This window comes from Lissotriton helveticus, chromosome 2_1 (genome assembly GCF_964261635.1).
Source record: "Lissotriton helveticus chromosome 2_1, aLisHel1.1, whole genome shotgun sequence".
NCBI classification, from domain to species: domain Eukaryota; kingdom Metazoa; phylum Chordata; class Amphibia; order Caudata; family Salamandridae; genus Lissotriton; species Lissotriton helveticus.
In genome coordinates, this window is record NC_136059.1 from 1,562,758,489 (window position 1) to 1,562,783,880 (window position 25,392).

At 48.3% G+C, this 25,392-nt stretch overlaps 1 protein-coding gene across 1 annotated transcript in view; it reads right to left on the reverse strand.

The window, feature by feature from the left end:
- MELK (maternal embryonic leucine zipper kinase) overlaps positions 1 to 25,392 on the reverse strand; it is a 281,942-nt gene that overhangs the window by 13,259 nt on the left and 243,291 nt on the right. The window contains exons 15-16 of the mRNA XM_078676533.1: positions 25,038 to 25,125; positions 19,246 to 19,414 (exon numbers count right to left, since the gene is read on the reverse strand). Of these exons, the coding sequence (XP_078532659.1) occupies positions 19,246 to 19,414; positions 25,038 to 25,125 (257 nt within the window). The remainder of the gene's footprint in view (positions 1 to 19,245; positions 19,415 to 25,037; positions 25,126 to 25,392) is intronic.

The following is a 25,392-nucleotide window of genomic DNA, read 5'->3' on the forward strand; positions in this document are numbered from 1 at the left end:
CAGGAGTCAAGCCAGCGGGCCTCCCACGACGGGGGAGACAACAGTGGTGGCAGGGAAGGGAAGGCGTTCTGCAAAAGAGGGCCCCTGGTAGAAGGGTGGAGGGAAAGACACACCGGATCCCATGGCGCCGGATGGTGGTGGTGCAGAAGATGTTGGGGCACTGTGTCCCCCGTGGCGGGGCGACCTCAAGCCCCCAGAAGAGAAGAATACCACCAGAGCCCCGATGGAGGACCTCCAGAAGATGATCTGTGGGAAAATGGGCAGCTGGATCACCCATGCGCAATATTCCCAGCCGTGGAAACAGCGCGAGCAAAGCAGCACCCGCCTCTGCAGGCCCCGCGGAGGAGAAAGCAAGCTGAGGCAGCTGTCCTCCAAGCCAACAGGAGGAAGGAAGGGCCAGGTCTGGAAAGGAGGAAGAGGGACCGAGGAGTGCGGGACCTGCGGCATCTCCGGCGAAGACGGCAAGGAGCAGTCCTTAGACGACACCGGGGGAAAAAGACGACACAGCGGCCCGTCTCCAGGGAGGACAAAACCAACAAGTGCCGAACCTCTGGAGAAGAGGAGGCATCCGAAGACGAGTCAACGACCTGACGTCAGCCTGGCGCCGTAGAGTCTGCAATCTGAGGCAGCTCATCGTCATCCGGCGCAGAGGGAAGACGCCGGAACAACCTCTACCACAGCGCAGGAGACCGAGGCTGGGCCAGAGGCGGGGCGGCGAAGGAATGGCGCCAGAAAGGAGTCGACCCGACAACCGACGAGGCAGCCCCCTACGTGGAGGAGCAAGAGGGACCCGGGGACCCCCACCAGCCTAGGCCCGTGACGGGATGAGAAGAGCCCTCCACCAGCCCCTGTGGCGCCGCCAGGGCCAGCAACCCCAGGTGCCTAAGCAGCGTCACCTCGGCCTCTGGCAAGGCCACCGCTGCGAGCCCTCGCCCCCAACAGGCTGGGAACCAGCCCTCGGGGACATACCGCAACACGATGTTGAAGCATCTATTGCTGCAACCCTCTGCAGGGGCCGGGCGTGGAGACGACGCCGATCTGGACATGCAGGCTGACAGAAGCTTCATCCAGCGCTCCTGCCGGGACTTCGGTTTCATCTGCTGGCACGCCTCACAATCAGAGTCGTGGTGTTCTCCCAAGCACCACATGCAGATGGTGTGAGGATCCGTCGCCGACATCTGGCGCGCACAAGACAAGCAGGTCTTAAAGCCCGAAGGCATTCGCACACTGTTCCTACACACACGCAACAAGCGAAAGGCCCGAAACAGGCCAGGAGCACAAACCAGAACCACGTTGAGTGCAGAAAAGGAAAAAACTGATGTAGGTGCGCCAGGGTGGGACTTATGTGACCTCGCTGATGTCACGTACGCGGACAGCGCCAGGGGAAGCGCGTGATGACGCCACCCTGGCGTGCAGGGATGTGGTGGCAAAAAAAAATCCGGATCCAGTCTCACGCCTGGGGATAATTCTATTCTACGTTAAGGAATCTGCGGCTAGTAGTCTCGATCAGATACCTGGGGCAGCTCACTCGTTTCTTTGAGAGTTTTGCATGGAGACTAGCTTGTGGGCATTGATGAGGCTCTGGAGAAGGGCTATATCGGTCTGTGTGCAGCTAGGCGACGTCAAATTACTTACACCCTGAATGCTGAAGTAGCCCAATTGAATGGCTTCATGAGTTGGGTATTGGCTCTTGTAGAGCCTCCTTTTTTGTTTCTGTCTGCATTGAAAAAGCCATTTAGAAGCAGCAGTGAGTGTAATTTGTAATGAAATCTTAGGCCTTTGATGAGCAGGTATTGCAGCATTGGCAGGTCGGTACTAATTGCTGTAACTTCTAGTTTGCGGTCATTTTTCACATAGACAGACATCCTGAAGGGCGACCGAAGAGGTTACTTTTAATGGCTGGGTGACAAACATTCCTAGATTCTTGGCAGAGACTTGTGCCTGTGTCCCAAGTCTCCTGGAGGTAGAGAATGTCCCATGTGTTCAGAGAGTCTTAAACTCCTTAATTTTATTGATTCCCACCAAGTTCCATGAAATTATTGTTAACTGAGGGCGGACACATCTGAAAACTTCCTATTTCCATGTGAATAATATAGATGAGTTGACTTGTTAAAGACCGGGCCAACGATCCCCAGTCATTTGTCGCAGCCTGGAAGTGCACCACCCTGTGCTGGTTTACACAGGATTTGGTGAAGGATTTTTCTTTGCCATGTCCAAATTGGTGTTCATGGGTAGGTTGTGCCTCTTAGTATGGTGTATGCCCCTTGCTTTGAGGGCAGAGTCATAAGCACATGAGGGTATTTCTCAAGTTGTTTCTCGACTTCTACCCCCATTCTGCAAATAGACTTGCGTCCTTTAACATTATGTTATGGGATTGTTGGCGAATTCCTACGATTGTTGGCGAATTCCTACAATGGTTGACTCACCATAAGTGTCTCCAATGAGTCTTTGTAACATAACCCAGTCAAGATCTTCAGCGCACAAATGGGAAAAAGGTGGGACGTGTTTGAATAGACATAAGATGTTCCCCTATTTAGTATGTCATTAGTGGCCCCTTGTGTTGTAGCACGGGGTTAACACTAACTTCGAGATGTCACCTGGAGCGTCTGAATTATTGGTTTTTAATGGACTTTTACAGAGTCCAGGTGGCCGGTTAGGTAATTTGGATCCCCAGGTTGAAGGTGTGGCGGGGCTCACCATGGAACCAATAGGGTTGAATGGTTGGATCTAAATGTGGAAGCATTACTGGTGTTGGTTCCTTGAGACTCAGGGGTTTCTGTGCATGACTCGGTTAGATTCAACTTGGGTGCTTGTGTCCATTCTTCTCTTAGTTGGGGGAGAGTGGATGTTTGCCTCATGGGTTAGCCTTGATGGAATGGCTCCCGGGTTGTTCACTGGGCCCTACCTGGGGCCAAATATTGGATACAGAAAGACTGTTTTGCACTTAACTCACAATTTGAGAGGTTTGCGGCATTTAACGGTAGGCTACTTAAAAACATTTTTTTTATTAGCTAATGGGCTTTTCTTAAGAGATTTTCTAAGTCTTTTCTCTATGAGAGAGTAGCTGGGTGGTCTGGGTTGGAGGGAAATCTACCTGCTTGTTGTCACCTTCAGCTAGCAGAGTGATGTTGTATGTACTGCTGTCGGAGTTAGGATATTGTTAGTTTAAGGATAGCTTGTGATTGCATTTCCTCTTTTTCTTAAAAGCCTTCCCATGCCCTCAATGTTAAGTTGTTCGACCTAGAGTTTTTTCTCTACCGTACATTCTGGATTTACTGCTGGGTGCTTGTTTATGGATGTTCCGGACGCACTTCTGATGGTGACGACCAGATAAGATAGAATTTCTGGGAGTAACTACATTTTGACAATGATGGAGGCACAACCCTCCTTCCACCTCTACTTGAATTTCAGCTTCCATAGAATCCAGCTTGGTGCTTAGATCTGCTAGAAAGAGGGCCAATGACTGTAAAAGGTAAACTTGAAGCTCCATTTTTATTTTGGATGAATGCCATAACAGAGCTTTGGCCTTTGCATCTTAGGAAGCACTGATAAATGATGCGAGCGGATTGAGGTGCCCCAGGGGGTTCGTATTTTATTGCATCGAATACTTTGAAAGGCTTTGGCTTTGTTTTTTCGATTTGTGATTCATGTTGTGGTAAAAGGTTACTCAGATGTTACCTCTGCCATAGTTAAATCCGTTGCGCTGTTTGCGTTTATGCTTGTTGATTGAGGTTGAACAATATGAGAAGCAAGATGATTGGTGTAGATTTTAGCGACAGTTCCCCTTCCATGCTTTGGTGTTGATAATGTGAATCTTTGGGGAGAGATGTTAACCCTTCGTTAAGGCCGTACGCACGTTGGACCACCCCACGCAGCCGTTTGCAGGAACGAGTCCTGTGCCTCTCAGTTGGATAGGAGGACGATTCTGGGGGCTGGTCCAGGCTGCTATTTCTTTTAAGTTTTTCATAAGAGTGCAGACATTTATCTCCACAGAAATATCATGGCGCTAGTAACCTTCATTTGATTTAAGCTGAAGTAAACATGGAAGTCAAAACTACATTATTCAGGGAAGAGCATGTCTTCGGCTTTTTCCTGAATATGAAATAGTCCTCAGTGCATCGAATGTCTAGGGGAGCAAGTTTAAGTGAGTGGCTGCCATATAAGTAAAAGAGGGGCCACCCGCTCTGGCCTTCCTGATCTTAATAACGTTAGCTAAGGTCAAGCTGGATGATCTTACATTTCTTGTAGGTTGATAAAATTCGATCCTATTTCTAAGGAGCAGATGGCCGGAGTCATGCAAATACCTTTATGTGTGACAGAGAAGCTTGAACTGTGCCCTCTTACATATTGGCAGCCAGTGTAGTGTTTTGAAACAAGAAGTATTCTGTACTCTTTAGCGATTATGCACTTTTGCCACATGTGGAAAATGGATCATGTGCAGTTTGTAAGTAATGAGCGAGGAGTCCGGTTGGAGTTGGCATAGGGGACACTGGGGACACAGGACATGCTTGCAGAGGCAGATTTGGTTTTCAAACAACATCCGCTGGTTCCCGGGGCCCCTCTCTGTCAGAGTTGATTGCGAGTACAAGTGAAGCATTCCCCTCTGCTGCAACCTTGCAGCGACCTGGTAGTTACTTCTGAGCATTCTGATGTTGCGAAGGCTAGGAGGCCTCTACATTTAAGCTGCGGTTGGTTGGTAGACAAATGTTTAATAGACAAAGTGAACCAAAGCAAAGGTGCGCCAGCGGGCACCAGAGGTCAGCGAATGGTTGAGAAGTCACTGATGTCAAAGATGTGAGAGGCTATGAAGGCAGGGGAGCTCACGGAGGGAGGAAATCTGCACCAGAACCTAGTCTGGCCATCTACACATCCCTCCAGTTTGACCCTCTGGACGCAGTGTTGGCGCTGCAGCCAGGCCGCTCCACCGATAAACCTCTGCTGGCTTGATCACTCAGTTCCTCTTGCCTACCAGCATTGAATTTCCTGTCTCAGTGGGAGCCAGGTGCAGGGCAGTGGTGATTAATCAGGCAATGTGACGGCCTGACAGGGTAAGGGTGGGGCGGATGTACCTGGTCAGGGAGTGACAGGGAGCAAAGAATGCTGGCAGAGTAATGGAATGCCCAAAACAGAAGAGTCATAACTCTTGGTAAGGATCCGGATAGAGTTTGCAGCACCAACTTGTCCAGAAAAATGTGGTGTAGGGCAGATGCACCAAGTGCCTGAAGATCACAGAAGTGATGACCTGACAATCAAAATTAAGACGAAACTCTTGTAAGTGAAGAGATGCAGCGAACCTCCAAGGTCATACATATAGGAAAAATCAAAGACCTACTTCAGGTTCCACTGTTTTAATCACAAATAGCTTGGGACTGAATATTCTTGTCAAAACATTAATAAACAGGTGATTTAAACAATGACAGCTGGTCTAATAAACATAGAAAGGCCGAAAGGACTGACAACCTGCAAGGGTGCTAACTGCAAGACCTTGCTAGGGTGAAAAAAAATAAAAAAATAAAAGGAGATCTGGGAAATGTGGTTTAAACATTGCCCAGATTCCAAAATATTAGAACTCTTTTGGACTCCGAAACCTGCCAACAAGAAGAGTTGGAAAGCTGGGAGGAGGAAGTACTACTTTGCTATGTGGGCCTGCAGTGGCCGCTTCTGTCTTGGGTAGAGAAAGGACTGGACTGAACTGAACTTTCTGCAACTTTGAGTTTCTCCAAAGGCTCGAGGTAGAACTTGCCCCCTGTTCATGAAGTCATGAACATGAAAAACTTCAAGTTGATCTGCTACCAGCACTGGGAACTGTGTGGTTTGTGCTGCAACAGAGGGAAAAGCAACCTGATACCGTCACTGACACCGCTGCTGTCTCCGTGTCCGCAAGTCACAACAAAGGGCACTGCTGCGCTTAGCATCGCAACCCTGGTCTCACTGCCGCCAACTTGCAACTCAACCTGTGTGCACCTCACTTCGCAACGCCTCCCTTCACTCTTCCCTGGTATCCCAGATGGTGCTCCACCACGACACCGCTGTTTGCATCGTGATTCGAGGTCACTGCTCGTAAGTTACACGACACACTGCTCTTAAGTTATGATGCACCACCCTCATCCCACACCGCAGCCTTCGCCTACCGACACGATGGACTCCAGTTTGTCAGCCGATGACAGCGCTACAGCAACTGCAACGCTGCTGCTGCTTACACTGTGACCTGCCAGCACAGCGACGAGCACTGCATCACTTTGCACGGCAACCCTGACCCCACAGATGCCACTGGACGACCATCACTGAGCTGCTGCCAACACGCGACCTGAAGGCACCGCAAACCACATCGCTGCACTTCGCACCGCAGCCCCGACATCGGTGTTCCAGACTTCAACCGTGAGGAGTACGATCTGCAACGCGTGTGACTTCAAGGGCCCGACGACTTCTGCACCAACCTCCGGAACAGATGCCTGCTGAAGCTAGCTCTTCAGAGTTCACTGAGAGGTCGCTGACCCCCTGCATTTCTAAAGGTACTGTTTTACGGGTCTTCCCGAAACTGTAGCGGACTCGCAACATGCGGTCTGCCAGAACTGTTTGGATTGGTTGTTCACGACGCAGTGATAGCCCCGGACTGAACTATCGACTTCAAGGAACTGTATTTTAAGTCTAATTTTGATTATTGAGATTTCTAAGAACTATATGGTGTATTTATAACGTTTTTAGTCTTGTTTGCACAGATAAAATATGGGTTATTTTTCTAAAACTGGTGTGGTGCCATTTTGTAGTATTTTCACTGTATTACTGTTGGTTATATGCAAATGCTTCACACACTGCCTCCGAGATGAGCTTGACTGCTCATGCCAAGCTACCAAGGGGGTGAGCAGGTGTTATTTTAGGAATGGAACTCCCTTATCCTGACTAGGAATCAAGGTCCCTACTTGGACAGCGTAACAACCTACCAACTAGAGAACACCATTTCTAACAGCTCCAATGTAGACTCTACCTTCTCCTCAAAAAGGGATGACGGATCAAAGGACATATTAACCCCTTCGGCGCTCATGACGAGCTCAGCTCGTCATGGGCGTAACCTGCGCTACGCGGATGACGAGCTGAGCTCGTCGCGTAACGCGGGTTTTTCAAAATCGCAGCGCGCAGCGGGAAAACCGCTAGCGTGCATGCTGTTAATGAGTGAGGCTTTTGGAGTACATCCATTAGTGTCAAAAAAGCGTGCACACACTGGTGCTGAATGCCCTTCCAAGGCAAACAATAGTATATAGACCAGCGTAGAGAATCTATTTGATTGTGTTTTCATCATGAATGGTTTGAGGCAAAGAGGTCCTAAGGTCTCCTGGGGTGGCAGGGATGATCTCGCTGGCCATGTCCCACTGGGTATGTATGTGTACACTTGCAAAAAGTCTTAATCCTCTTGGATTGCCTTTACGGAGTGGTGGGGAATGAGTTGGGATTCTCTTTACTTTTTTGAGGCTTGAATCACAAGGTTCTCTGGAGCAGGATGTTTGGTAAGAAAATCAGGGTCTCTAGGAGCCTGTCTGACATCTGGACACCTGCCCATTTACAGGTGGGCAGGAACATGCTTCAAGCAAGTGACCATCCATCCACATCTAGGGGTATTCCTTGCTCGGAGGTAGAGTCAAAAAGATAATGCTCTGGGGTCAGAACCAGGGTGCATGACTGACAGTTTGTGACTGACAGTTTGCTTTTTTGATCTCTGAACAAAACATTGAGCTGAAGTCTGTTCGGTGTCTGGCATCATGATCAGTGTTGCATCCTTTTCTGGAATCTGTCTTTTTTTACTGGCCTCTATGTAGAAGGGCTTGCATCCAGCACCGCAATCTGTAATGGAGTCAGTACAGGGCCCTTAATGGATTTCAAGGGAAAAGAAGGCACCATAGAAGGGTCCACCGGTGGAAACCTGACTGGGGGCCACTGTGGTTCCCCAGAGTCCAAAGGCACACCAGAGGACACCAGTAGCCCACACAAAACATTTTTCTTGAAGGCTTCAACCTTCTGTAGGATCATCAATAACCCAGAAAACTCCTTACACAACAAGATCAGTTGAGGAATCAGCTCACCGACAGGAGGCCTCGAAGGTGAACAACTGAAATTGCAACACCCTCACATCTTCTTAGGTCCAGAATAGCAGGATGGGTCAAGTCCAGCTCCATTGTTATAAGTTTGTGCTTGAAACTGACTAATGGACTTTGATGACTGAGGGCAAATTTGACAGCTTACGGACACGGCTTTGGGAGCAGGGCAGAGTCCACGCCCATGACTTGGAGCGGGACTTACATGAAGGCTGGGGCTTTTTGTGTTCATCAACATACTAATTCACTCTTTGGTCTCGGATCGCATTTAGGTGCATGAGGGTACATGTATCACTCAACTTCAAGTCGTAGGCAGAAACCTACACACCAGAGACACCTCATGCCGGTCTGGGACAGACATAGGTATTCTATAGCTATTACAGGACATTCTCTTAGTTCCATAGCACAATGGATTTTATTTTAGAAGCCATTGTAATACCAACAAGATTGAGAGCAGATCTCTAAATCCACGTTGGAAGGCATGGAAACAAAGGAACTGATGTGTATGTAGGTATGGAGATGGCATACCGCTCCGCTTCTGGGGCAGTGCAGAGCCAAAACGAGCGCCAACTAGCAGCATGCAGGAGGAGTGCTGAAGACAAGTTTCTGGATCAAGTTGGACACTTGGGTAATAGGTCTAAGTTGTGGAACTTGTAGTTAGAAGTATCCATCAGAAGAGATCAGCTTCTGGGTTGTCATGCTCTGTATATCTGTAGTCTTCATCTTCCATAGTATCAAAATCTGAACCAAAAAAAGAAATCCTCCGAAATCCTTGGGCCATGGAAAGGTGCTCAGATAACATTGAAATAATTATTGTTGTGCATGAAACAGCACCATTTTCTATCAACTGCACGGCTGGCATCGGAGCCAGCTCCATACCCTGCGCAATCACCTACTTCGGCATAGGTGCTGGGAAGCAGGAGGGAGGGGCATGGGAGTGCCCAAATGGACAAGGACCTGTTCCTTAGTTTCCCAACTTCACCTCAGGCACCAAAGCCAAAAGCCTTTAAGCTGTAGTGTTGGTCATGGCCACTGTAAATGTCAATCCTGCTGAACGGACCTGTGTGGGGACAGCTGAAGGCCCAAGGGAACTCAAGTCTCTCCTCCTTAAACACCAGGAGTCTGAGTAAAATTGAAAAAGTGTCTGGCTTCAGGGAACGTTGTTGAGACTCCGAATGGTCTAGAGATAGACTGCTTCCTTGAGGAACTTGAGGTCTTCGCCTTTGCATGGTGCTTTTTGTGCTTCTTGTGACGATCTCTTAGGAGAACATTTAATCAAATAGGACTAACTTTGGGTAGAGGAAACCTGCCTGGCGGCCCTTGCCAAAATACCTTGTCCTTGCAACCCTAAATGTCTTTGGGTGCATAAAGGCACAAGGTCTCCTCTCAACCTTAAATGCCACATACAGTCGGGTGGTGGTCTGAAAGGGACATGATTTTGCTGCACTGCCTGCAAGGTTTGAAACTGGAGGCAGTTTGAGGAGACATTTGATCTAGCTGCAGTTGAAAATCGAGAATTTTGCAGGTAAGACACCTTGATAGAGTTCTAGACTACTTTGATGAGATTCAGAAAACAGACTGGCATTAGTCTAATGCTGATGTAATATATGGCAGTGATGTTGAGCCAGGAAGTGCAATCATGCCTGTAACTGCATGGCGCCACCTGGCGTTGCTGGAACTCATTACTGGGAAAAATATTTCAGGTGGTCTGGAGACTGCAAAGAGTATTCAAAAAGTGAGAAATCTACTGGAGCATGCATCCATCAGAAAGAAAAAAAGGGAAAAGCCTGTCAGCTGGGCTAACAGTATAACAGTGCAAGCAAAAGAAACATTTAACTGAGAAAATCATTTAAAATTGTACCAACAATGAAAGCAGCGTATGCAAGTTCCTTGGAAAACTGGTGGTTCAAGTCCCTCCTAAAAAGTGAGAGTTATGTGGCCTGCTGATGTGTAATTGAAGAGTATTACTCTTTATCACATTTTATGCATAGGACGTTTGAGGCTGGAAGTCCTTCTAAATCAGGGTGGATCCAAAGTTAGGAAAGTTTGGCTTCTCGTGACTGGTTTAACCTGACAGCTGAAGATTTGGCAAAAGACATTTAACCCAGTAGTGCCCAGTGCTCACTGAGCTAATGGAAACAAGCTGCACCCAAACTGAAGAGACACAAAAAGTCTCAAACCAGTCTTGGGCTGTTTGTGTTACGGTTTAGATAGGACCTGGTATGGTAGATCAGGCTGGGCTTTGGTCATTGGAGCAGAAAAAGAGCTGATTTGTGTATGACTGGTTCCAGTCTGAGGTTGCATGATGGTCAAAAAAGATGGGTCGGAATAACACCCTGAAAGATTGCTAGTGGTTAAACTATTTGCAAGCATTCCTCCAATCACTTTTTATGTGTGGACATGGATTAACTTATGCTGTATGCAATCATTCATACTGAGAGGTTTCTGGAAAAGCAGGGAAGGGATGCAAGAACAAATACAATTCTCTAAAATCTTTGCATTTGGAATCTTATGTGCGGTCATGTGAAGGACAAGTTTGTGAGTGGCAAGACGAGACATTCACAAGCTTGCCAGTATTTAAATTTCTCGGCCTGGTCTGAAACTGCCCAATTCTGAATCTTCGAGCTTTATGTTCAGACACCTGCAAAAGAGCAATGTGGGGGTGGCGGTAGGGTTGGGGGCAAAACAAATAGGCACGGGTTAGGTCATCCGCTTCTTCATCATTATCCTCTCTGCAAGGCATTAAACTCTTGTCAAAGTCAGACCGTGGTAGCAGAGGTAATTTGTCAAAATCAGGCTATACAGTAACCGGTTGAGCTGGAGCGTGATCTCAGTCAGGGCTGGAGATGGATTCAGCTAGGGGTCTGACATCGGGGATGGTGACGGACTCCCACCTTCTGTACCTCCCCTCCTGCAACATTGGTACTGAGTCATTTAAAGAGGGACCGGTACAGGTCTTGGAGCCAGAGTGGAATCGGCACTGGAGTCTGAAGCAGCAGAGATGGTTCCAGGGACTCAGGTGACAGGACGGTTCTGCCAGCTGTAACCTGACTGGAGGCCCTTGCGGATCTTTGGGGCTGAATGGCACACAAGAGGGAGCTAGAACAGCACAGCTTTCTTAAAGGCCTCAATCTGTTGCAGAGTCGCTGACCACTCTGAGAGCTAAGGGCACATTGGGATACATTTTTGAATCCGCTCCTCAATCGAGGACAGGAGAGAGATAAAGTGGCACCTCAATGCCCTTGAAACTTTTCTTTAGATTCAGAGTGGCAGGATGGGCTACAGTCCAGCTTTGCCTTCTTAGGTTTCCTCCTTGATTTTGACTTCGACCACAAAGACATATCGCAGCAGCGGTCTATGCTATCAACTTGGGAGTGGGAGCACGCCAGACAGCTAGAAGACCGTCAAAATGCACAGCATAACTTGCTGTGGCATCTGGGATGGCCCGGGGAACTTGGGTCACATCAGGATTGAGATAGAGTGACACCTTAATGCCCTTGTAACCTCTTTAGATTGAGACTTCTTTAGACAGGGAGAAGTGGCATGGGGTACAGTCCCACTTCCCCTCTGGACTTCAACTTACTGTAGGACTTTGACCGTACGCCTACATCTGCCTTGGAAGCGGGTCCACGTCCTCGAGGGAGCTGAACTTACACCAGGTCTTTGACTTCTTCCTATGTTCAGCGACATATTACTGCCTCATGGTCCTAGATTTCCTTTGGGTGCATGAGGGCGCAGTATATGCGTGAATCGGAGTTGTGCCCCCAAGCTCAAATACCAAAGGCACACCGTGCGTCGGTCCGTTAAAGACATCTATTTTCAACAGTCACAGCAGGGTTTAAAACGAATAGTTTTCTTACCTGTCGGTATAATTTTGCAGCTTGAAGATCTTTCTGGATTCACTATGCTGTGCATTATTCCGCGGTCTTGTGGTTGGGTCCGGAATCGTAGTCTTTCTTTCTTTTTTTCGTAGCCCAGGTGGGCGTCGGCGTCACCCCTCTGTGGGTGTATTTCCGGTGACGTCGGCATGCTTCCTGCGGAAGCTCACTCTTGTGCGCCATCTTCGGATTCTTTTTTTTCCGTGTTTGTTCTCTTTCCGAAGTTATGGCAATGTTCCATTAAGTCATTTTTTACTTTTAACTTGAAGGTGTTTAGTTTTAGTATTGTCTCTGTTTTAACCACCTTTTCCCTCTCCAGCCTCATCTTTCTGGCGGAGGTGGATGGGTTCGCTAGTGAATCCAGAAAGATCTTCAAGCTGCAAAACTATACCGACAGGTAAGAAAACTATTCGTTTTGCAGCGTGAATCTTTCTGGATTCACTATGCCGTGCATAGATTTTGTAGCGGTTTCTCATTTCTGTGGTGGTTGTGTGGAAGATGAGTTTTGGTTATTGAATATGTGTTGAAGCACCTTTTGTCCGACTTGTGCTTCCCTGTTCATCTATATATCCACGCAGTAGTGCTTTGTGCACCGAAGCCCATGTTGCCGCCAGGCATATGTCTTCTATGGATGTGTTAGCCAGGAAGGCTATTGTAGCACCCTTTTTCCTAGTGGAGTGGGCACGTGTCCCCTCTGCTAGTTCTTGTCCTGCTCGCTTGTGGCAGAGCTGTATTGTTTGTGCGATCCATCGTGCAATGGTCTATGTGGTTACTGCTTTTCCCATGAAACTGTTGGCGAATGACACAAAGAACTGTTTTGTTTTCCTGTGTCCCTTCGTTCTCTCAATGTAGTGCATGACTGCCCTTCTGGCGTCCAGGGTGTGCAGAGCTCGCTCTGCGCTAGTGGCTGGTTTTTGGAAAAAACTCGGTATCTGTATAGACTGGTTCATGTGGAACTTGGACACCACCTTTGGCATGAAGTGTGGGTCTGTTCTCATCACAACCCTATTATTGTGTATTTGTATGTAGGGTTCTTGTAGCGTTAGTGCCTGAAGTTCGCTTACTCTGCGTAAGGACATTATTGCAACCAGGAAAGCTGTTTTCATTGTTAGCATCTCTAGGGTGGCTTTGTGAAGTGGTTCAAAAGGCTCTTTCATGAGTTCCGTTAGGACTATGTTCAAGTTACGTGCAGGTGGTGGCACCCGGTTTGGTGGTGCGATCCTCTTCGCTACTTCCAGCAATCTTTTCACCACTTGTGATGTGAAGAAACTCTTGCACGTTTCTCCTCTTGTGTAAGCGACTATCGCTGCCAAGTGAACTCTTAGCGAGGATGAACTAAGGTTCCTCTCCAGCAGGTGCGTGAGGTACCTAAGCACTGTGGAGTCCTTCATTTTATTGTGAAGCTTTTCTCTTCTGCACCACATTGTGAATCTTTTCCACTTCGCAATATAGCACTTTCGAGTGCTGGGTCTTCGTGCCTCCCGAAGAACCCTCAGGGTGCTTTCTGGTAGTTTTAAATGTGCAAACTCTATGTCCTCAGGAGCCATGCCACCAGGTTCAGGCTCTCTGGTTCTGGGTGCAGCACTTCTCCGTTCTGCATGGAGAGTAGGTCTTTTCTTTTGCCGAATCTGTGGGGTGCACACTGTCATCTCCATGATCTGCGAGTTCCATGTCTGTCTGGCCCACTGCGGTGTGACCAGTATCAGGGTCATGTTGCTCGTTCTGCATTTGCTGAGCACTCTGTGCATCAGCGGTATCGGGGGAAAAGCGTAAGCAAATGTCCCGGACCAATCTATCCATAGGGCATTCCCCAGGGATCCCTCCTCGGGCTGTCTGGATGCGAAGTTTTGGCATTTTGCATTCTGGCGTGTGGCAAAAAGGTCCACTGATGGTGTTCGCCATCTGTTGAACAGCCACCTTGTCTCTTGTGCATGGAGCTCCCACTCGTGGGATGCCGATGTCGGTCTGCTGAGCCAATCTGCTTGTACGTTGTCCTTCCCTAGTAGGTGTATGGCTAGCAGGTCTATCGCCTGTGCTAGCTTTGAAAGCATGGCTGACTGTGTCCCACCCTGCTTGTTGATGTAGAACATTGCTGTGGTGTTTGTTTGTATCAATACCTTGTGTTTGTACAGCCTCGCTTGGAAAGCTTTCAATGCAAGGAAGATTGTCTTCAATTCCAGGTAATTGAAGTGCTTGGTCGCATCAGCTGGCGTCCACAGTCCTCTCACTTTGAGTTCCTCCATGTGAGCGCCCTATCCCTTCAGGGATGCGTCTGTGGTGATGGTCACTGTTGGTGTTGGGGGTGTTGGGGGCGTTAGAGGCTTTCCCCAGGTTCCACCATGTCATTATCCTTCTGCACTGACTGCGTTACAACCACTAGATCTTCCAACGACCTGTAGCTTGTGACCATTGCTCCTGTAGCCATTCTTGAATGGGTCTCATGTGGAGCCGTACATTTGGTACTAGGTGGATGCATGATGCCACCATGCCCATGATCTTGCTCGCAGTGCTCACTGTCCGAGCTTGCCCCTTTTGGTAGAGCCGAGTTTCTTTCACTAGCGCTCTCGCCCTCTTCTCGCTGGGGACCACCTTGCCCTGTAAGGTATTGATCTGTGCTCCCAGGAAAATCTTCACTTGTTCCGGTTCCATTTAGGATTTCTTCCAATGGATGGAGAACCCCAGGTTTATGAGCGTGGTCGTCACTGTTTGTGCGTGCCGCTTGCATCTCTGGTATGAGTTTGCTTTTACTAGCCAGTCGTCCAGGTAAGGATATACGTGTATTCCTTTCCTTCGTAGGTGTGCTGCGACCGCTGCGAGGCACTTTGTGAAGACCCTTGGGGCTGATTTTAGCCCGAAGGCTAGTGTTATGAACTGGTAGTGGTTTTCTCCGATGGTGAATCTGAGCATATGCTTGTGCTTTCTGTTCATTGGGATTTGTAGGTAGGCATCCTTGAGGTCTATTGTGACCATTAAGTCCCCGATTTGCAATTCGGGAGCACCTCTTGCAGGGAGGTCATTTTGAACTTTTGCGTTCTTATGAATCTGTTCAGGAACCTTAGGTCCAGAATGGGTCTCATAGTTTCGTCTACTTTTGGTACCAGGAAGTACGTTGAGTATACACCTTTGTTCCTTTCCCCGAAGGGTACTGGTTCTATGGCCTGCTTCTGCAGGAGCTCCTTTGCTTCTTCCTGAAGACGCTCTAGTGGTTTGTTTACTAGTGGTCTTCTTTTTGGTTTTCTGCTTGTTGGCCTCCCCTCCAACTCTATGCAGTATCCAAATTGGAAGATGTTGAGAATCCATTTGTCTGATGTGATTTCTCTCCATTTTTGGAGGTAAAATCTTAATCTTCCTCCCACTGGTGTTATGTGGTCATAAGTGATTAGTTTGTGTAACGCTTGATCCCTCTGTACGTGCTGCACCCTGGGATCTTTCTGTGGGTGGGCACACAGAGTTTTTTGAAGTCACTTAGAGGCGGGCTGCTGACCCCCTCTTTCATTCTGGTCACGTCCATTTCCTCTCCCTCGAAAGGACCGTCCTCTTGGCTGGTACTGCCAGGAATGCTTATGCTGACCATGCTGAACTTGTGTGTCTGCCTGGTGCGTTTGTTGGAAAGCCTGGTGTGATGTACCTAGCTGATTTCCACCTCTCCCGCTGGGTCTTCGTGACAGGGTGCCCATTTTGCCACCTCTAAACTGCAATGCTCCCATGGACCTTGCCGTTTCGTTATCCTTTTTCAGTTGGCTGAGCTTCTCATCAACTGGTGCTCCAAACAAGGTTTCGCCGTTGAACGGTGTGTTCAGGATGCTATGCTGCACCTCGGGCTTGAAACCTGAAATCCTGAGCCAGGCGTGTCTCCTCTCAGTGATGCCCGTCATCATGAGCCTGCTGGAGGTGTCTGCTCCATCCAGGGCAGTCTTGAGGCAAGAATTTGCCGCGTTCTTCCCTTCCTCCACCAATTTCTCAGCCTTTTGCCTGGAATCTTGGGACAGGTCTTTCACCAACTGACCGAGCTCCTCCATGATCTGGCACATGTGCCTGTTGATCAGGGCGTTGGAATTCGCCATGCGCCAGTGGGTTGCGGCATTCCGTTCAATCCTTCTGCCCACCAGGTCCATCCTCTTGCTTTCCTTATCTGGAGGTGGCCCAGAAGTAGTGGGCACGTTTGCCCTCTTTCTTGCTGTGGCAGTAATGATGGAGTCTGCTGAGACCGTGCCCTGAATGTAGGGTGGGTCTTTTGACGAATGTTTGTATTTTTTCTCCGTCCTGGGGGTGACCGCCTTGCATGTTGCGGGCTCCTTGAATGCTTCCATTTCCTGAGCCAAGACGCTGTCGAGCATGGGGAGGTATTGGCTCTTCGTTTGGCTGGTGAGCAGTGTCTCTAGAAGGAAGTCTGCTTTCTGCTGCTCTTCGTTGAGCTTTAGCCTGAATGCCGCTGCGGCAGTCTTTATCACCGAGTTGTAGGCCCCGATGTCGTCCGGCGGCGAGGGCCTCGAGGGATATGTGTCGATGACCTCCTCTGGGCTTAAGGTGTCGACATCCAGATAATCCACATCATGTGTTTCAGAGTGAGCAGACCCGGGGTCAGTCCTGCTGTCCTCCTCCTCCTCATAGTTGTAACTATAGTAGGGACTCTCTTCCTCTTCCTGGTCCGTTTCCTAGACGTCAGCCGCCTGTTCCTCGGCGTCATAGTCTTCCTCCTCGACCACTTCTACAACCTGTGCCTTGGTTTTGTGGGGGATCGTGTAGACCTTCAGCTTGGCGTCGAATTCCTTCTTCCGCTGCAAGATGCTTTCTAATTCGGCCTCGAGGCGCCTTTTCTTTTTCTCCATCTCGGCCGCATGTTCCGCGTCGGATGGCTCGGCCGCTCTTTTCGGCGGTTGGCTCGGCGCCGAGCTGATCCTCGGTGTCGAAGGCTTCGTCGCCGAACTGGATGTCGTGTCTCCGGTCAGCGTCGACCTCGAAGGTGCCTTAGGGTCCTTCTCCCTTGACGTCGAACGATCCTTTTCGGGAACGTTTTTCGACGACTTTCGCTGTTCAACAGCCCTCGGCGCCGGGGACTCCTTCTCAGAGGATCCGCTGGGCCTGGATACAGCAGCGGACGCCGAAGTTTGAGGCCTTGCCCTCATTCTTTCGAGACTCAGAGTCTGTCGGGTGTTTAGGGGCCGTAGAGTCTCCTACCTTATCAGAAGTCTTGGTATTAGTGTAGCCGTCGTCTTCGGCGGCGGCGTTGTCCTCTTCCTCGGAAGACATCCCCAGTTTGTGAAGGGATGGAGTCGGGGCTTTGCCCTGCAGGGTGGCGTGCGCTACCCTCTGCCTCGCGCTCACACAAAGGTTCTTCGGGGTGAAGACGGAGCAGGTGTTGCAGTCCTCGCTCCCGTGGTCGACCGGTAGGCAAAGGTTGCAAACCGGGTGCTCGTCCTTCTGCACGTACTTGTGGTGGCAGTTACGGCAGAACTTGAAGGGCGTGTTGTCCATCTTGAGCGCTCAGGGGGCCCCCTGGTCGTGCGTTCGTCGACGGGCGTGTAAGTTCTCGAAGTTTTCTCCTTCGTCGGCCCTTGGTTGATGAAGTCTCTTGAAGTCTTCTTAGTTGTTTTCGTCCAATTTCCGTATTCGTCGTCAACTTTCCCCAAAAATGTCTGGAGCCCAAACGGGAACAATCCAGACCCCACCGCGTAAAAAAGAATCTGAAGATGGCGCCAAAGAGTGGGAGCTTCCGCAGGAAGCATGCCGACGTCACCGGAAATACACCCACAGAGGGGTGACCCCGACGCCCTCCTCGGCTACGAAAAAAAAAAAAAAAAAAACAAAGAAAAGACTACGATTCCGGACCCAACCACAAGACCGCGGAATAATGCACAGCATAGTGAATTTAGAAAGATTCACGCTGCAAAACTAGTAGTTTTAGGTGGGGCCATTTTTTCCTTCTACATTGTATTTCAACTGGGAAATCATTGAATAATGACAAAAGAGGGAGTGGAGTTCCAGAGCAACGTTCAAAGGCATGGAAAGAAAGGAATAGACATCTGTGCAGGAGTGGCACTTCTATGCAGCTCCACTACGTCACTTCCAGGTGGAACAAAGCCAACACCTGGAATGGAACATCTGGAATGCGCTCCCGCCTGAAACAAGGCTTATCTCCTCCACTGCACTCTTCAAGAAAGAGGTGAAAACAATCCTTCTGGCCAAGATCTCCTGATCGCTATAGAGGTTGGTTCAGAGACTCTGCATTGCTTCATGTCACTGCTCACCCTATCCCTTGGCACTATACGCTACTTGTTGGGGGCACTACTACGCTACTCTCTTACTACCGACCAAGACTGGATACACGTTGGTTTACTGATCCTCCTAAACACCTCTGTAGTGGGATCAATGACTTGTGCTGTCCTATATTACTTCCTTATTTGATTGTATATGGATTGGTTTTATGTATGTTTTTATTATCCATGTTATTACCATGTTATTGACTATTATACTGTTCCCATTATCTCTACTGCCCCTACCCTGTCTTTGTGAAGCGCTCTGATATCTGTAAGGATCCTGTTCGCGCTATATAAAACTTTGAATAAATAAAGACAGAGCTGCACTGCACCATCTAACGAACGCAGGAGCACTGCTATGAAAAGTTTATGGATGCAGTCTGGTGCCTTAGTAATATTACACAAGTGAGAAATCTGTGGTCAGAAGTATTCATTAGAAGTAACAATTATCCTAGTTGTTCATTCATACACAACCACGGCCTGTTGACTACCAGATGCCTCTTTGATAATTTTCCAGCACTGGTGCCTTCAATGTATGCCATCTATTAAACAGCTGAATAATTTTCAAGAGTCCCACCCCGCAAATTTCCCACCACTAAATGTTCTGAAACTAAGGCGGTTTGCCTCAGAGAAAGTATGAACTTATCCTGTTGATCTTTTTATTATCCCAGCCACAGGTTATATGTCGGCAAGCAACTCTTCCAACCAGTCTCTAGTATTCTTTGGTGTTCACCCGTATGAGGGAGAAAAATATAACCTTGTGCGGCAGTCCCATATCAAAGTATATATGTCCATCAGGAGCTAATGTCCGAATTTAAAATCCAGATTGCATATTTTGAACATATCTAAAAACGTTGATTTTTAATGTCAGAAAGTTGGCGATCACAGGCCCAAAAACAAGAACACTTTCTTACATTGCAAAAAACTCTCTGGGGTACTTCACTGCACGACACGCCCACAAGAACGATAGACCTTCTCCAGTTCAATGACCATGTCAAGGTAAACAACTGAGACACATCTCACCTTTAATTTTCTTGGTCCGTCTCTAGACGACCCTTTCCTTTTGCTTGGAGTGAGCATCATCAGCATTTTATCCAGACCTCTTTCAAGGCTTCCAAAAACCTTGGTGCTCTTTTTCTTTTGACCATTGTCCAAGTGGGCTTGGTTTAAATCCAACTCCACAGAACGGCACCTGCAAAGAAAACGTGCATAAAATGTACGATAGAGTCAAATTTTAAAGGGAAAATACACAGTGCATATACCAGCATCACACTATCAATGCCATACTGGAATAAATGCTAAGAAAACTTGAATTAAATTTGTTCTGTATAAAACCCAATTAGCGGGAGCGGCACTTTTAAATTGATTGTATTAAACACTGCAGAATCCAGCGCGTCTGGATTGCATTTTTGAATCAACCAAAGTGTTAAAATATGCTGCTGCAGGAAGCAAAACAAAACAGCTGCTTTCTGTATACAGTGTATCCATGAATGTGCAAAGAATTAACATTTTTGGGATTTAAAAGAGTTGAGAGATTTCACTACAAACACTCCGTAGGAGGCGGAATGACAAAATATAAAGCAAATAGCATGAGGTGAGAGAATTACTCATTTAGATGGGGCCATAAAGCTTGATCAATCAATCTATGTATATTTTACAGCATTTATAGCAATAGGGCAGCAGATAGCGGTATTGTCAACAGAAACCTAAGACGTCCGAGGACAATCCGATAAAGGAGTTTATAATGGCTGTAGAAGGATTAACTTAGGAGTCTGCACATGATGAACAAGTTACTTACCTTCGGTAACTATAGATCCGTAAGAAACATTAGTAGTGAGATTCCTTACCTTAGAATTACTGCCAGTTGTCAGACTGGATCCGGAAAGTTCTCATCAGCAGTACATCTGGCGTCGTGGTCGCTGAGATGACGTCGCGGCAGCTACTTAAACGCCACCCTTGCGCGCTGACGTCAATTCTGTACACTACTTTCCGCGCCAGGAACGCAGAGCCATGCAAGATACTGACCACTGGTACCTTGAAACTAGGGCCCCTCAATGGATGACCTTAACAATGGAACTCAGTTCGCAGTACTGGGAGGATGGGTGGGGCGGTAAGGGATTTATCACTACTAATGTTTCCTAAAGATATATTGTTACTGAAGGTAACTTGTGCATCTGAAAGAAACAGTGATAGATTCCTTACCTTAGAATAGATACCCCAGTAATACCAACCCAGGTGGCCTGTCTGCGAACCAAGATCACACCAGGAAGTCTTGGAGAACAGAACAGCCAAAGAAGTGGTCTCTCAGGACTTGCTTGTCCAGGCAGTAGTCTTTAGTAAAAGTGTGAAGTGAGGCCCACGTAGCTGCCTGACAGATGTCTTGCAGGGGGACACCACGTTGCAATGCTGTAGTGGCTGCAGTCGCCCTGGTGGAATGGGCGCACACCCCAACCAAGCTTTTATTTTAGCCAGAGAATAACAGGCTTCAATACACAAGACGACCCATCGGGAGATAGTCTGCTTGTGTACAGCCAGACCTTTTTTGGTGCCAACATAGCCAACAAAGAGCTGGTCATCCACCCGGAACTGTTGTGTGCGGTTCAAGTAAAACGAGAGCGCACGTTTTAGGTCCAGACTGTGGAGCCTCTCTTCCTCTCTAGAGGGATGCAGAGGCGGAAAGAAGGTGGGCAAAGTGATGGTCTGCCCGATGTGAAAGGCTATGACAACCTTTGGCAGAAAGGATGGACGTGTCCTGAGCACAACCTTTTCCGGATGGACAGGTAGAAAAGGAGGCTTACAAGAAAGCCTGGAGCTCACTCGCTCTCCTGGCAGAGGAGATGGCAACCAGGAAAGCAGTCTTCAAGGTCAGCAGACGAAGAGGGCAATTGTGCAGAGGCTCAAAGGGAGATATGTAAGAACCAGATTCAAGTCTCACTGTGGCATTAAGGAGGGAAAAGATGAGTAATGCCTTTGAGAAATCTTTTAACAGGGGACTTGAAAAGAGAGAGCTGATCAGGGATCCTGTGAAAGGCCGAAAAAGCAGAAAGGTAGCCTTGATAGTGCCCAGAGCAGAGCCCTGCTGGGCCAAGGAAATTAAAAGAAGAACTTCTGAAAGAGGGGCAGAAAGGGGATCCACAGCACCATGCCACAAATTTGTTCCACCTGCAGGAGTATACCAACTTAGTGGAGGGACTCCTGGCTGCCAAAATGACATCACCGACTTCAGGAGGAAAGTCAAACGGAATCAACTGCCGCAGCTCAATCTCCACGTAAAGAGGTTGAGGCTTTACAGGTTCGGGTGGAGGGCCGTCCCCTGCTGCTGCGACAGAAGATCCTCCTGAAGAGACAGTCGGATCGGGGGATCGATTGTCGTACCGAGTAGCTCAGGATACCAAACTCTTCGAGCCCAGTCCGGCGCCGTAAGAATGACTTGGCGTTCAGTGAACCAGCCAGGTGTTGAACCACCAGGGAAATGCCCTGCTGTTCTAGCCATGTCCAGAGGCGCAGAGCCTCCCGACATAGGGTCCACGACCCCACCATGCACTGTTTGTTGCATTACCACATGGCGGTGGTGTTGTCTGAACACCTGCACCACTTTTCCTTTGAGACGGAAGGAATGCCTTCAGTGCAAGTCAGATCGCCCGAAGCTCCAGAAGGTTGACATGAAGCTTGGACTCTGCCGAAGACCAGAGGCCTCTGATCTCCACCTCTCCCTTGTTCCCCCCCATAGCAGGAGGGACGCGTCCGTCGTTACTGTGTGCTCCGGTTGGAGAAGGGAGAGTGATCTGCCCTGGACCCAATGTCGGTTCATGAGCCACCATTGCAGCTGCTGTGCAGTGCCCTCCGAGATCTGGATGTTAATGGACAGGTTCCCCTGATGCTGCCCCCACTGGAACTTCAGGTTCCATTGCAGAGCCCGCATATGCCATCTGGCATGAGTGACCAGCAGGATGCAGGAGGCCATGAGGCCAAGCAGCCTCATGGTCATCCTGACCGAAACCCAGGATAGAGGCCGAAAGATCGGAATCATAGCCTGAATATCCTGGACTCGCCGTTCGGGGAGGATAGGCCCAAAACTGCGTCATGTCCAGAACCGCTCCGATGAAGGAGTTTGAGAGGTAATCCGGTGCGACTTCGGCACATTGATGGAGAACCTCAGCAAATGCAGGTGGTCGGCCGTAGTATGGAGGTGGAAACCGACTGCCTGGGGCGAGCCCCGTCAGGGGGTGCGCAAGGGGATGCGCTCCGGGACGTTGAGACTTGGACAACCAACCTCTCAGGAGTGGGGTGTTGGGAGAGAAAAATGGGGTCGCCTGGGGCCGGGCGATGACGTCGGGCCACATCCCTAACCACAGGAGCCCGTGTTGGGCCTGGGCCAGGTGCCCAAAAGAACGTCAGAAAGTGCCTCATTAAAAGACAGCAGTGGCACCGCAGAGGTAGCCGCCGGCTGATGCACTTCTGGCAGGAGGTTAGTCCTGACGGCACTGAACCGTAGCTTGACTGCTGTTCCCCGTAATCCCCTTCTGTGTAGTAGAGGTCCTCCTCCTCTTCGTGCTCCGAAGGTTCCGGAGTTTTCGGCGGCTCTTCGACGTCTAACTCCTCGAGCTCCTGAACCTCAGCGACGGTCGGTGCCGGCTTCGGTGGAATCTTGTAACTTTTAATTTTTTCATCGAAGTCCTTCTTTCTCTGAAGGATGTTCTCCATTTCGGCCTCGAGCCTTCTCTTCTTCCTCTGCATTTCTGCGGCCTGTTCGTCGTCGAGCGTTTCGGCCGCTCTTTTCGGCGTCGTCGTCGAAGCTCTCTTCGGCTCTTTTTCTTTCGACATCGAAGTCGAAGTCCCTTTTTCGGGGGCTTGCTTCGATGACCTTTGCTTTTCGCTGGTCTTGTGCCTCCGGGAGTCCTTCTCGGAGGATCCGCTGGGCTCTTTTTCGGAGGATGCAGCTTCGGTCGTCGATTTGCTCGGCGCCGGTGCTCCTTTCGAGGCTCTGTGCTCTGACTTTCGAGAGTCTGCCTCAGGTTTTCGAGGCCCTGTGGGAGTTTTCGGGGTTGATGACTCTCCTACCTTATCAGGCGTATTCTTATCGGTCTCAGCGACCGTGAAGTAATCTGGTCCTTCGGCGATGTTGTCCTCATCGTCGGTGGAGAGGCCAAGTTCGTAAAGCGTCGGCGCTTGGCCCTTGTCCTGCATCGTGTGGTGAGCTGTCCTCTGTCTTTCTCGAATTCGGAGTGTCTTCGGCTTGAAGACGGAGCAGGCGTTGCAGTCCCTGCTCTCGTGGTCTATTGGCAGGCAGAGGTTGCAGACTGGGTGCTGGTCCTTTTGTGCGAACTTGTGGTGGCAGTTCTTGCAGAATTTAAATGGCGTCTTGTACATCCCTGCGCTCAGGGGGACCCCTGTGTGCGCATTCCTCTGAGGTCGTCGAAGATTTCGAAGTTTTCTCCTTTCTTCGTCGTCTCAGTCCTAAAGGTCTTCTTCTCTCGATGTTCTCAGGTCTTTACCGTTGAAGATTTGCTGTATTTTCTCCTTTTTCCTCCAAAAACTTCTGGAGCTTCACGCGACGATCCAGACCCAACGGCGGAAAAAAGAATCTGAAGATGGCGCCCAAGGGTGGTAGCTTCCGCCGGAAGCACGCCGACGTCACCGAAGGTACACCAAATGGTGGGACGTCGACGCCCACCTGGGCTACGACAAAAAAAAAAAAAGAGAAAAAAGACTACGATTCCGGACCCAACCACCAGATTGCGGAATATGCACAGCATAGTGAATCCAGAAAGATTCACGCTGCAAAAATAGTTTTATCTAAGAATATCACATAAATGGGCAAGAGGCTAAAAAAAAAAAATATTATGTGACAAAGGGTCAAATTAAATGTGGAGTCATTCGTAGCTAATTTGTGGTGATTACTGGTCACTTGATTTGGGCGGAAACACACTCTTTGGCTTCTGGTTTGTGCCAACCGAAATATGTATACATTAATAAATTATAAGGAAAAAACACATTGAGTATATATTTAATTAGCAGAAGAACCCAAGTGTGCAACTATGGCACAGTTGTAGAAACCAGTATAATAAATCAGAAACATCTAAAATGTGGACACTCGGATTGTGCAGATTTTTAACTAAAATGGACAGTGTACAGATGGAGGTAGTTACAAATAATATCTGTAGTGAAGTATACCCAAAAAGCAGTTAAAAAAAATGTGTACACTGAAATCAATCAAAAACAATGCGGACAATAAAAAACTGAATCCTCAGCAGGGACCTACTGGCATGATTGCCTCCAATGCTTCACAATCAAAACAGACTTGTTTGAAATATCCCTTGAAACCATAAAAATTAACGTAAGTCAATGTCAGTGTAAGGAAACTTTTCCCCCTGAATGTCAGCAGTTGTGATTTTTTTTTGCACTGATCAATAATCAGTGAGGCCCCACTGTGGCTGGGCTATAGACAGTCCCAGCACAGAGAGGCCCTGGATTGTTGGGAACATTCAACATATACTGCTTACCTTCGGAGGTAGTGTCCGCTATCCCTGTATAATGTAAATGAGACACTAGAAATGTTTAACCAGAGAGTCAAAGTAATAGATGGAACAAATTCAAATACTTGAACAATGTATGGGGAAATAGTTCAGGTTTTTATGTGAGACACAGATGAAAACCTAGACTGGTTGTACAGAGTTGGATAGTTCAGTTAATCAGCAAACTTTGCCAATACTACAAGGTAAAATTAAAACAAATCTATTTACTCAAACTGCACAGGATGCAGCCAGGAACCCTCTGAAATACCAATAGCAGTGTATATGAACAATGAAACCTACCGCCTTTCTGGACTAATGGTTGCAATTGCTATTTCATCCGTTTTGTTAGAAACTTTTATTGCTGGGTTCTCTTTCGTACAGTTATTCTCTGTTGGAGAAAAAATACATACTTTGTGATGCAGAATAAGTCATAAGATTCCACCTATTTTAAATGCACTTCATTTAAATCCCCGAGAAATTATTGGCCTGGACAAGCATTTACAGTATGTATTCCTCTTCATGTAAAGGTAAAATTATTGGGCATAAGCGTAATGTAATGCAGATTAAGGTGGTTCATGGACAGACCATTGATGTTTTGGGGCTCTCACCTTTCAGAGGCATACACAGATTCTCAAAGCACTTAAAGAAAAGCTGT